This window comes from Coregonus lavaretus (genome assembly GCF_964263955.1).
Source record: "Coregonus lavaretus genome assembly, chromosome: 2".
NCBI classification, from domain to species: Eukaryota; Metazoa; Chordata; class Actinopteri; order Salmoniformes; family Salmonidae; genus Coregonus; species Coregonus lavaretus.
This window is the reverse complement of record NC_139989.1, coordinates 47,483,505-47,496,901: the sequence shown is the minus strand read 5'-3', so window position 1 is coordinate 47,496,901 and position 13,397 is coordinate 47,483,505. Positions and strand designations below refer to the sequence as shown.

Genomic DNA, 13,397 nt, shown 5'->3' with positions numbered 1-13,397 from the left:
TTACATAGGAGTGGTTAAAACATGCTAATAACGGTCCTCTTAGTATATCAAAAAAGGTTTGGTATACCTCGATTGGTATGCCATCCAACCCTGGAGTTTTCCCGGACTTAAAGTCTTTAATTGCATCCAGAAGTTCCTCCTCTGTAATTTCACCTTCACATGAGTCTTTCTGTGTGGCTGTTAATTTGACATTATCAATAGGAAAAAAATCTCTACAATTAGCTTCAGTTAGAGGAGATGGAGGCGACTGAAAAGAAAACATATGCTTAAAATACTTTGTTTCTTCCTTCAAAATATCATTAGGTGAATTATGGGTGACTCCGTCAATTGTAACCAGTTTCATTAAGTTCTTTTTGGTAGCATTCCTATGTTGAAGATTAAAAAAGAATTTTGTGCATTTTTCCCCATATTCCATCCAGTTTGCTTTATTTTTATAATATATTACACTTGATCTTTCTTGAATAAGTTTTTCCATTTATTTTTGTTTTTCCTCTAATTTATTCTGAGCCTCTATGTTACAGTTTTTATTGCCATCTATCTGTTCTGTTAGACTTTCTATTTCTTTCTTAGTATAAACTCTTTTGACCTAAATTGCTTTTGTTTTCGAGATGAGTACTGAATTGCATGGCCTCTAAAGGCACATTTAAAGGTGTCCCATACAATAAGGGGATTCGCTGTACCTATGTTATGTTGGAAAAAGTCAGTTATAAATTCCTTTGTTCTAATTATAAATAAATTATCATCTAATAGGCTTTGATTAAATTTCCAATATCCTCGCCCACGTGGAAATTCAGTCAGAGTAATGTATATGCCTATTATATGATGGTCCGACCGCATTCTGTCCCCTATCAACACTTTTTTTACTTTTGGTGCCAACGAGAATGAGATAAGAAAGAAGTCAAGACGACTAGCTTGATTCAGTCTCCGCCATGTATATCTCACTAGATCAGCATATTTAAGCCTCCATATATCTACTAGTTCTAATGTATCCATGACATTCACAATTTCCTTAAGAGCATGTGGGTGATTGTTTGTGGTGTGATTTCCTTTTCGGTCCATTGAGCTATTTAAAACAGTATTATAATCCCCCACCATAATAATATTGTCTTGAGTTGCTTGCAGGCTTGATAATTTATTATATATATTGTCAAAGAATTGTGGATCATCATTATTTGGTCCGTAAAGGTTAATGAGCCATATCTGTTTATGGTCCAATACCATATTTAAAATAATCCATCTACCTTGCGTATCTATTTGGACAATTTGCACATTCGGATCGAAATTACTATTAATTAATATCATCACCCCTTTTGAATTTCTTTGCCCATGGGAGAAGTATATTTCCCCCCCCCCCATTCTTTTTTCCACGCTACTTCATCTCGAATTGTTGAATGAGTTTCCTGTATACAATAGATATTATATTCCTTCTCTTTGAGCCATGTAAATATTGTTCTTCTTTTGTTATTATCAGCTAAGCCATTACAATTATAACTGGCTATACTTATTTCACCATACACCATAATGAGATACAAGTTTCAAGTCTATTTATCATTACATATGTTTGTAAATTTACCAATAAAAAATAGCGTAATGATTGAGTGTCCATATAGCTGTACCGTGATATTTGCATTGCTACGGAGTAACCCTTCAATTGTTCTCCACTAATTCCCCCGCTAAAGCCCCTCCCCATCCCAAGTTGAGCCGTCATCCCAGTGATCAGCATCCCCCCCACGTCCCTCCGTATCCCTAAGGCCCCGAGAGGCCAGGACCCATCCATCGAAAACAGCACACAGTGCCACCCACAAAACAGAAGCAGGTTAACCGCCAAAAGCATTTCCAATGCTTTCACCTCTATATATATATATCTATATAACTATTTTTTTATTTTTTATTATGCATATCCTATTTTCCATCATTATCAATTAATATGCGTAATAATGTCGGCAGTTCACGCATAGGATTCTAACATATAACCAGGATTGCCATTGTATTACATTTAATTCATTGACAAGCAATTATTATCCTAGCAAATAATTCCCGCGGTCCATCCCATACCCCCCCCCCCAACATCCCCACCCCCCCCACAACAGATGCCAGACCAGCACACACGCACATACTCCAACACACTCAACCCCCCTCCTCCACAATCCACCATAAAATCCGATACTCAACGGCTGTTATATCCCAGAGCCCAACTCGAGAAATAACTTGATCTACGAGTGCACATACAGTTAAAGCTGATTGAGAAAGCATGCAAATTGAGCAGAAATTGACAACAATGTGAGATTTGATTAATCTACTTAATCTATGTCAAGTCCTAGGTGATGGAGATCAGATCCATCACTCTCCTTCTTGGTAAAATAGCCCTTACACAGCCTGGTGGTGTGTTGGGTCATTGTCCTGTTGAAAAACAAATTATAGTCCTACTAAAGCCCAAACCAGATGGGATGGCGTATCGCTGCATGATGCTGTGGTAGCCATGCTGGTTAAGTGTGCCTTGAATTCTAAACAAATCACTGACAGTGTCACTAGCAAAGCACCCCCACACCATAACATCTCCTCCTCCATGCTTTACGGTGGGAAAATACACATGTGGAGATCATCCGTTCACCCACACCGCATCTTACAAAGACACAGCGGTTGGAAACAAAGATCTCCAATTTGGACTCCAGACCAAAAGACACATTTCCACTGGTCTAATGTCCATTGCTCGTGTTTCTTGGCCCAAGCAGGTCTCTTCTTCTTATTGGTGTCCTTTAGTAGTGGTTTCTTTGCAGCAATTCGACCATGAAGGCCTGATTCACACAGTCCTCTTTGAACAGTTGATGTTGAGATGTGTCTGTTACTTGAACTCTGTGAAGCATTTATTTGGGCTGAATTTCTGAGGCTAGTAACTCTAATGAACTTATCCTCTACAGCAGAGGTAACTCTGGGTCTTCCATTCCTGTGGCGGTCCTCATGAGAGCCAGTTTCATCATAGCGCTTGATGGTTTTTGCGACTGCACTTGAAGAAACTTTCAAAGTTCTTGAAATGTTCCATATTGACTGAACTTCATGTCTTAAAGTAATGATGGGCTGTCGTTTCTCTTTGGTTATTTGAGCTGTTCTTGCCATAATATGGATTTGGTCTTTTACCAAATAGGGCTATCTTCTGTATACCCTCCCTACCTTGTCACAACACAACTGATTGGCTCAAACGCATTAATTCCACAAATGAACTTTTAAGAAGGCACACCTGTTAATTGAAATGCATTCCAGGTGACTACCTCATAAAGCTGGTAGAGAGAATTCCAAGAGTGTGTAAAGCTGTCATCAAGGCAAAGGTGGCTATTTGAAGAATCTCAAATATAAAATATATTTTGATTTAACACTTCTTTGGTTACTACATGATTCCATATGTATTATTTCATAGTTTTGATGTCTTCACTATTATTCTACAATGTAGAAAATAATGAAATTAAAGAAAAACCCTGGAATGAGTAGGTTTGTTCAAACTTTTGACTGGTATTGTATATGTTTTACAAGCATGGCAATTTAAGGGAATACTTCGGGATTTTGGCAATGAGGCCCTTTTTCTACTTCCCCAGAGTCAGATGATGTCTCTGTGTCCAGTATGAAGGAAGTTAGAGGTAGTTTCTCGAGACAATGCTAACTAGAATTAGCGCAATGACTGGAAGTCTATGGGTATCTGCTAGCATGCTAGTATCCCTTTAAGTTGGACCAAAAACAAGTTGGCTTAGGCAACAGGTTTTAGAGACCAATACTTTGCTCAAGGTCTCTCTTTTTCTCCTCACACGCATGCACTGAGCAGTGACAAAGTATGAGCTAAATGTTACAGTGGTAAGTCATTTAAAATCAGTGTTGCACTATAGCACGCAGACTTAGAGCTGTGCATTTGAACAATAGGGTGTAAATAAGTAAGCAAGGGAAGGGTTATCTTCCCTCTCAGCGCAGCGAGAATTGATTGAAAAACTTTCGGGTGTGAATGAAGCATGCAATCAGATTATGGGCTTGAGGCTGAGTGGGAATACAGAATGGGAGGCCGGGGAGAGAGAGCTGACCAAAAACATCTCCTGACACATAGATATCCACTTAAAATACTACAATTATGAAGGTGACCCTTAAAATACTACAATTATGAAGGTGACCCTGAACCGAAATAAGATGTAGAAATAGAAAAACATAAAAAATATAAACTGTGCAATGATAAGAATTGTGCATGTACTAAAATACAATATATTTGTTATGTAATGCTTTAGTAATTGCCATACTCTGTGGATGCCACATGGCTCAATAGTGTCACAAACTCACCTAAGGGCTCTTCAGAGCTGATATAGGTGGCGGTGGGCGATGCAACTGGAATCTCTGTAGCAGAGAGAACACAGCACAAACATAATGACATTTCACATCACTACTCAGTTTGACAGCTTCATATGTGGAAAAAGGAGCAAAGTTGTTAGAACGTCTCAGTTCAATTTCCTGCTCGCCTTCCTTGGGGCTTAAATGAACCTCAGAGCATTGGTGATATACTCTCAGGGATGCCTTAATAGCTTGTCATGTTATTGATGGCTGATTAGGACACAGAGATTGTGCTTGGAATACACATTAATAGCCAGTTTCCCATTTGTGTTTCATTGTCTTGTATTCGTGGCATGCTGTATTGTCAGGTACAGAGAGCCAGGCCCCCCGGCCTTGTTAAAATTGAAGTTGGCAGGAAGTTTGATATCACAAAAATGTAATATTAAGCTATTAAACCTAAAACATATTATCTAGAAAATATACGAGAAACCAAATATTTTCAGCTCCAACTTTTACACTAAATTTGTTACTTTCCCAACAAAATTAAAGAAATCCTATTCCAGTGGGTTCACAGATTTATTTTATCGCTGTGGATCCTGGCCAAACATATCACACTGATTCCTTTTCCACAATGGCTTTGTTGAATTTCCAAATACAACTTTATCGGAAATGTCACCAATTGAAACGGCTGTATAAAATGGTGGCCAATTGTAAATGTCTATGTGTCCCAGCCATCAGCGTTATCTTATCTGGTCATGCCAGCTGCGTTGGCGGTGCTAGCCACCCATTAGCCCATCTTGTGTGTGGCGGTTTCGTTTATCGGCAAGAGGCTGGAATCTATGGGCTGCTGATACTGCGAATAAACCTATCAGTCATCATTCCCCTGGACTGGCTGGGTGGATTTATAGGGAGATGGGCTGTTAACGGTGCTGCAACACACAAGGCCATGTTAGCCTAGACATTATGGCCTGTTTACTTAAGCTCTGGTCAAACAGTAAAATATCCATCCAAATAAATAAAGGAACACGGGGAAATAACCAAATGAAATGAACTCAGGCCATGAATTCATGTATAACAAGCATGGGTTTTGGCGCGATAAAGTACTTGTCAGCGACTACTCCAATTGATGGGGCCAGTGTTGTTACTAGCTGGGCTATGGTTGGGCTGACTTGTGTGGTCTATCTGAGGACAGATCTCTAAGTACTGAGGCAGGTCATACTTATACAGGGGGCGATAGGAGAGCGGCTCTGCTGGTAGCCCTTGGCACAGCGGTTGCAGGTGATGCCAGTAACGCCGTCCTTGCAGGGGCACTGGCCGGTGGTTTGGTTGCAGGTCTTGCCGGCAGCGCCAACTGGATGACAATCACACGCTGTCAGGAGGAAAGAGCAGGAGAAAACAGAGATAACAAATGAGATGATATCAACAAAATGTAGATTATATGAAATCTGTTAGGTCTTCACTAGTATTGGTTTAATATTTAAAACCAATTAGGCATAAAGCATCCTTCTCAATTCACTGTGCCTCTCGTTCCTCCAATGTTGACTCTCTAAACTTCAAAGTAAGCTTTGAACAAGCTTAAAGTGACTCCCAGGACACCACAGATGGTGACTGGGACCTGCACCAGCAGTAAACCTCAAACAAATTACGATTACTCCCTTTTTCCTTAATGATTGTAGGCCTTACCATCAGGCATGAGTATTGAGGAACAGTATATTACATTATCAAATAATATCACATTTCTCTGCCTGGTCTGTTAGCACTTTGAGACTGCACCTGTGTGTGTGTGTGTGTGTGTGTGTGTGTGTGTGTGTGTGTGTGTGTGTGTGTGTGTGTGAGCCGTGTGTGTGTGAGCCGTGTGTGTGTTTGAGCCGTGTGTGTGAGCCGTGTGTGTGTGAGCCGTGTGTGTGTGAGCCTGTGTGTGTTTGAGCCATGTGTGTGAGCCGTGTGTGTGTGAGCCGTGTGTGTGTTTGAGCCGTGTGTGTGTGATCCGTGTGTGTTTGAGCCGTGTGTGTGTGAGCCTGTGTTTATTTGAGCCGTGTGTGTGAGCCGTGTGTGTGTGAGCCGTGTGTGTGTGTTTGAGCCGTGTGTGTGTGTGAGCTGTGTGTGTGTGTGAGCCGTGTGTGTGTTTGAGCCGTGTGTGTGTGAGCCTGTGTGTGTTTGAGCCGTGTGTGTGAGCCGTGTGTGTGTGAGCCGTGTGTGTGTGAGCCTGTGTGTGTTTGGGCCATGTGTGTGAGCCGTGTGTGTGTGAGCCGTGTGTGTGTTTGAGCCGTGTGTGTGTGAGCCGTGTGTGTTTGAGCCGTGTGTGTGTGAGCCTGTGTGTATTTGAGCCGTGTGTGTGAGCCGTGTGTGTGTGAGCCGTGTGTGTGTGTTTGAGTCGTGTGTGTGTGTGAGCCGTGTGTGTGTGAGCCGTGTGTGTGAGCCGTGTGTGACCAGTCTTTGTGTTCTCTCTGTGGAGCGTTGTGATCCACGGTGGGCAGAGCAGAGCCTGTGCGCCTCTCAGATTGAGTGTACAATCTAAAGCTTTTTGGCAAAGAGCTCCTCGCAAATATATCCTGAATAATGTTCCCCATTAATGGAAGAGTGGAACACACTTCAAAGCCGTCTGTTTAAGTTGTTAGTCGGGAGGATCGCACATTAAATGTGAGAATTTCGTTTTGTGCATGTGCTCTGCCAAACGTTTACCATAAAGCCTGTGTTTGAAGTTGAAGCCCAGCTCTCTCCATTAGAGTTGTATGTGTTTTATGTAGCAGAAGAGTAATTTGAAAATAGTTTTAAGTGGTCCAACAGAGGCTGGAGTTGGGTGCTATTAGCTGGGATACAATGGGCTTCATGAATATTAGAAGTCACTTGTTAAATAAAAAAAACGAAAACTTTTCTGTCCTCTTTCTACTCAATTTGCAGTATAAGTACATTTTGTCAAGTCTGTTTGACACATTTTATTGAGGTATAATTAAATGAGCATAAAATAAACAAGAAGGTCATGAATGAAAAGTCATGTTTCTAATCAAGTCCTCCATCTTTCCCATCTAGAATGTTCTTATGGTTCTTACGTCACACAGTAGGAATACAATAAATATGCCCACGGTTATATGAGCATTAAGTTAAAAACAGGATTCTAAACTGTACGGTACATGGACTGAAACTGTAGGCTTGCTCTTTCTTTCCGTTTATTTCATGGGCATTATCTTCTAAAGCATTTACAAATGACTTTTTAATGCAGGGTGAGACCATAAAAAAAAAAAAAAAACCTGAGGTCACTCTTGTCCCTCCCTACGGCATGTGGGTAACATCCATGTGTATTCTAAAGTTTTGTGTCTATTTCTTAAGGGGTTAAGGGGTTGTATTTGAAAGCAACATCAAAATAACTATTGTTTTTGTATTGCTTTATATTATTTCACAATAGAGATGCACCACTGCGTCTCCACTCAATCCATCCACTACCATCTAGTCCTCGTCCTCTGAGCTCAAACCACTGCACTATGCTCTTAATGTTCTGAGTCCTACACTGGGAACCAACTGGAAACATTAATTAATTTCCCCATGCGTGTGTGGAGCTGCCTGCGGTGTGGAGGTAAAGAGTTGCTGAGAGGTTGAGGGGGAGTGTAGTGCAGTGGACCGTGTGGCTGCTCCACTGCTGTGGGCTCCCTGTGCCTGGTGAAAGGCTTATACGGCGGAGCGGACGAGAGGACGGGGAATAAAACAAACCGTTAGAGCTGGGGGCCGCCGGGGGCCGCGCTGCACTCCGAGAGCCGTGTTTACACTGCGCTTGATGAGGGATGAAGTCGTTAATCTGGGAAATAAAACATGAGGCATTCCACACTGCCACTGGAGACGCTGGTGTTTCGGCCTATATGGCGGAGGGGTCTATTTCGTAACCTCCACCTTTCTGAGAGTGGTGATCCTAAATTTTGGGGGTTCAGGTTGGAGAATGAAAGCAGACTTCCTCCTGGCTGTGTTGGCACAGCATTGTGTTTCCTGTCCAAAAACAGCAGAGCGAGATGGTTGGCTGAGTTGAACAATAAATACCTTGGGCCCTAACTTATGTCACAAAGCGCTGAGTTTGTCATCTGAGGAGAGCACAGCAATCAGGCTGTTTGGGTTTGATCCCAGAGTATGGACCAGAGTAAATGGTGGGGCAGAGCTGGAAGCCGTCACATTACTGATACTGCCCACTAGAAAGCCTAAGACAGGTTGCTGTATGTGGTAAGCTCATTAGGGAAGGAGAGAACCTCTGTAACACTAACTTGCCCATAGCTTCATCCTCTGCCTGCCCCTAACTGCATCCCAAATATAGGCTGTAAAAATGTTTGGGCTGGCAGCGTGCAGTGAAACAATGATGCTCCCAACCATTAGCCACTTTCAAGTGCAAAAGATCCATCAAATGTGTTCAGAACAACAGCACAACATGAACTATGTTTGCCCTGAACTCCAATTAGGTGTGAACTTTGACAGCCACCACTGTGAAACAACCCCAAAACAGACTGGGTAAGTGGCTGTGTTTTATAAATGATGGTGGACTGTGTTGATACTTTCACTCCGTTAGACTTGGAATAGTCAGAATGAGTTAAGAGTGGAGGTCTATTGTGGTCTGCAGTAAGAAATGTAATATGTTGCAGTTCCTGTGACTAATTGGCCAGTGGTGTACCAGGCTAAAGGGCACTGGAGGATAGGTACTCCGAGACCCCGCTCTGAGCCAATAGGAATGCAGCCACGGAGACCACAATATGTGGGTCTGCACAGAGTCACTCACTTGTCACTGAAGCGCAAGCTGGGTCCCAGTGTAATACAGCACATTGGGATGTTGTAATGGGACTGGAAACAAACGACTTGAAACAATATTCTGTCTTTCATACAAGGAGGATATTACACGCTTAGAAAAAATGGTGCTATCTAAAACATAAAATGATTATTCGGCTGTCCTCATAGGAGAACCCTTTGAAGAACCCTTTTTGGTTCCAGGTAGAACCCTTTCCATAGAGAGTTCTACCTCGAACAAAAAAGGGTTATCCTATGGAGACAGCCGAATAACCCTTTTTTCTAAGATTGTAGGATATTGCTGTATGATAAATATTTGGAAAGACTAGAAGTCATCCAGTTCAGGGTAAAGTGTAATGTTGGTGGATCTGATGCTGGCTTGTTCAAAGAGACTGTTTGAATCAACTCCTGTACTCCTGAATTCCATGGCAGACCTCACTTCTATTGTTAGCCACTCATCTCTTTTTCCAGGGAAATCCTCTGAGGTTTCCCCTCCCCCGTTACAATTCACAGATATTCAGGGCGACTCATTATAGTTCTCCAAGTTAAGCAAATAAAATGTGGTCACTAGGGACCGAGTGTTGGGATCCTCCCCTGCTTTAGTGGTAAAGGTACTCCAACTACATTGTTTCATAGGCTCAGTCCACAGAAATGCTGTTATTACTGTAACATGTAACCTCTATTTGAGAGAGATAACTTATGACTTGGACAAGGAACAACGGTAGAAGTTAATGCATTTGAGGTAAATGTGCAAAATGAATATGCTTTTTATTAATCCACTCACTCAAACCTGCCTCAGCATCTGGTTGTGCTGGTGTTTGTGTGATTGCATGTGATTTAATGTGTGTGTGTGTGCGTGCGTGCACATGTGTGTGCGCATGTGTGTGTGGACGCATGTGTGTGTGTGTGAGTGACAGGTGCTTGTTTGCTCAGTGCCTCAGAGCCTGTCTCCTCTCCCCACGGTGCAGGGAGACAAAGGGAGTGAAGCTTTTCTCTCCTCCACACACTAATCCTGGACAGCATGGACTCAAACCTGACTTATGTGCTCACACCTGTGAGTGTGTGTGTATGGGGGTGGGGGATGATAGCAAGATCTGATTCTACTCAACTGTACAGCGGATCAACTCACATATCACTTCAGTTTGTTTTGCTTGTGTTGTCATGGAATTCCCAATAGACTCCAAATACAGTGGGGGAAAAAAGTATTTAGTCAGCCACCAATTGTGCAAGTTCTCCCACTTAAAAAGATGAGAGAGGCCTGTAATTTTCATCATAGGTACACGTCAACTATGACAGACAAATTGAGAATTTTTTTCTCCAGAAAATCACATTGTAGGATTTTTAATGAATTTATTTGCAAATTATGGTGGAAAATAAGTATTTGGTCAATAACAAAAGTTTCTCAATACTTTGTTATATACCCTTTGTTGGCAATGACACAGGTCAAACATTTTCTGTAAGTCTTCACAAGGTTTTCACACACTGTTGCTGGTATTTTGGCCCATTCCTCCATGCAGATCTCCTCTAGAGCAGTGATGTTTTGGGGCTGTCGCTGGGCAACACGGACTTTCAACTCCCTCCAAAGATTTTCTATGGGGTTGAGATCTGGAGACTGGCTAGGCCACTCCAGGACCTTGAAATGCTTCTTACGAAGCCACTCCTTCGTTGCCCGGGCGGTGTGTTTGGGATCATTGTCATGCTGAAAGACCCAGCCACGTTTCATCTTCAATGCCCTTGCTGATGGAAGGAGGTTTTCACTCAAAATCTCACGATACATGGCCCCATTCATTCTTTCCATTACACGGATCAGTCGTCCTGGTCCCTTTGCAGAAAAACAGCCCCAAAGCATGATGTTTCCACCCCCATGCTTCACAGTAGGTATGGTGTTCTTTGGATGCAACTCAGCATTCTTTGTCCTCCAAACACAACGAGTTGAGTTTTTACCAAAAAGTTATATTTTGGTTTCATCTGACCATATGACATTCTCCCAATCCTCTTCTGGATCATCCAAATGCACTCTAGCAAACTTCAGACGGGCCTGGACATGTACTGGCTTAAGCAGGGTGACACGTCTGGCACTGCAGGATTTGAGTCCCTGGCGGCGTAGTGTGTTACTGATGGTAGGCTTTGTTACTTTGGTCCCAGCTCTCTGCAGGTCATTCACTAGGTCCCCCCGTGTGGTTCTGGGATTTTTGCTCACCGTTCTTGTGATCATTTTGACCCCATGGGGTGAGATCTTGCATGGAGCCCCAGATCGAGGGAGATTATCAGTGGTCTTGTATGTCTTCCATTTCCTAATAATTGCTCCCACAGTTGATTTCTTCAAACCAAGCTGCTTACCTATTGCAGATTCAGTCTTCCCAGCCTGGTGCAGGTCTACAATTTTGTTTCTGGTGTCCTTTGACAGCTCTTTGGTCTTGGCCATAGTGGAGTTTGGAGTGTGACTGTTTGAGGTTGTGGACAGGTGTCTTTTATACTGATAACAAGTTCAAACAGGTGCCATTAATACAGGTAACGAGTGGAGGACAGAGGAGCCTCTTAAAGAAGAAGTTACAGGTCTGTGAGAGCCAGAAATCTTGCTTGTTTGTAGGTGACTAAATACTTATTATCCACCATAATTTGCAAATAAATTCATTAAAAATCCTACTATGTGATTTTCTGGAGAAAAAAATTCTCAATTTGTCTGTCATAGTTGACGTGTACCTATGATGAAAATTACAGGCCTCTCTCATCTTTTTAAGTGGGAGAACTTGCACAATTGGTGGCTGACTAAATACTTTTTTCCCCCACTGTACCAGAGTCACACAGGTCAGCAACACTCACACTGGCACAGGTGGGAGCTTTTCTTTTACAACTCTCTTTCCCCTGTCTCACATAATAATAAATAGTAGTGAAGTAGTGGAAAGTTCTACGCATAAAGGTTATCAAAGGTTGTTGGAAGACTTGTTTCCTGCTGATAATGTGTTGAATTTCTAGATATCATGGCAGAACAATTCAACTTGTTTTCCAACAACATGCGTCAAGAAAGTCCATAACTGGGGCCTCCCGTGTGGCGCTGCGGTCTAATGCACTGCATCGCAGTGCTTGAGGCGTCACTGTGTCACAGCCGGCCGTGACCGGGAGACCAATGAGGAGGTGCACAATTTCCGTGTCCCATCGCGCTCTAGCGACTCCTTGTGGCGGGCTGGGTGCCTGCAAGCTGACTTCGGGCGCCTGCAAGCTGACTTCGGTCACCTGCTGGACGGTGTTTCCTCTGAAACATTGGTGCGGCTGGTTTCCGGGTTAAGCGAGCAGTGTGTCAAGAAGCAGTGCGGTTTGGCAGGGTTGTGTTTTGGAGGACGCATGGCTCTCGACCTTCGCCTCTCCCGAGTACATAGGGGAGTTGCAGCGATGGGACAAGACTGTAACTACCAATTGGATATCACGAAAAAGGGGTAAAAGTAATAATAATCCAAAACTGGAGCAGAATATCAGCTAGTGTGAGGTTTTTGTGTCACACAGCCATTTTGAGCAGCCCACCCAGCAGACGCCCAGCCCAGATACCTTTGCAGGCCCTCCTGTGGGAGATGGCCTTGGACATGTCCCGGAAGAAGCCCTCCTTGCAGTAGTGGCAGTGGCGTCCGGCCGTGTTGTGGCGGCAGTTGAGACAGACTCCGCCACTCCTCCGCCCAGATAGCTTGTACAGCTCCATGTTGAAACGACAGCGCCGGGCGTGCAGGTTACAGTGGCAGGCTGCAGAAAGATGGAGAGAGGGGGAGAGAAAGAGAGGTGAGGGGGAGAATAACACAGAGGTCAGTGGGTTCGCATGCTTTTTACACAGGTGTTGAGTACACTTAACGAAGGCTTTGGCCTCCTGAACCTGAACCTCAACACTCAACACAAAATAACTCCCACCATGCAACCTTGCAGTTCAGCTAGTCTAGTGCTTCATAAGCTGGAACTGAAAAACGAATTCACATGTACAGTATATCATGGTAGGGTGTTGACCATGTTACTTTCCAATTTCCAAAAAGCTAGTGGAGGGGAACCAAATAACAGCTAGTGAAGTGTAGTGTATGGGGACCCTGAGAAAGTTACTGTTACTTTAATGACATCAGAGGGTCAAAGTCCTCTGGTCAGACATGTCATTTGGAGACAATGGGTTTTTAAAACAGATGGCCTGGCCAGGCTGTGAGCGATCCAGTTTCTAAGAGTTAAATGGTGTGGTCTGACTCCACGCTCTCCTTTCCCCTCCACCTGCCTATGGATTTGACCTCTGACCCATAGTGACGTCAGGAGAGAGATTTCCTTTCCCACAGATCTCGCAGCCTTTACTAACTCTCTTAGTTGTTTTATTGTTATAA

At 43.2% G+C, this 13,397-nt stretch overlaps 1 protein-coding gene across 1 annotated transcript in view; it reads right to left on the bottom strand.

Moving 5' to 3' along the window:
• Positions 1 to 13,397, bottom strand: part of LOC311146218 (netrin-1-like) — a 50,414-nt gene that overhangs the window by 14,142 nt on the left and 22,875 nt on the right. The window contains exons 3-5 of the mRNA XM_084182723.1: positions 12,598 to 12,786; positions 5,519 to 5,668; positions 4,312 to 4,365 (exon numbers count right to left, since the gene is read on the bottom strand). Of these exons, the coding sequence (XP_084038849.1) occupies positions 4,312 to 4,365; positions 5,519 to 5,668; positions 12,598 to 12,786 (393 nt within the window). The remainder of the gene's footprint in view (positions 1 to 4,311; positions 4,366 to 5,518; positions 5,669 to 12,597; positions 12,787 to 13,397) is intronic.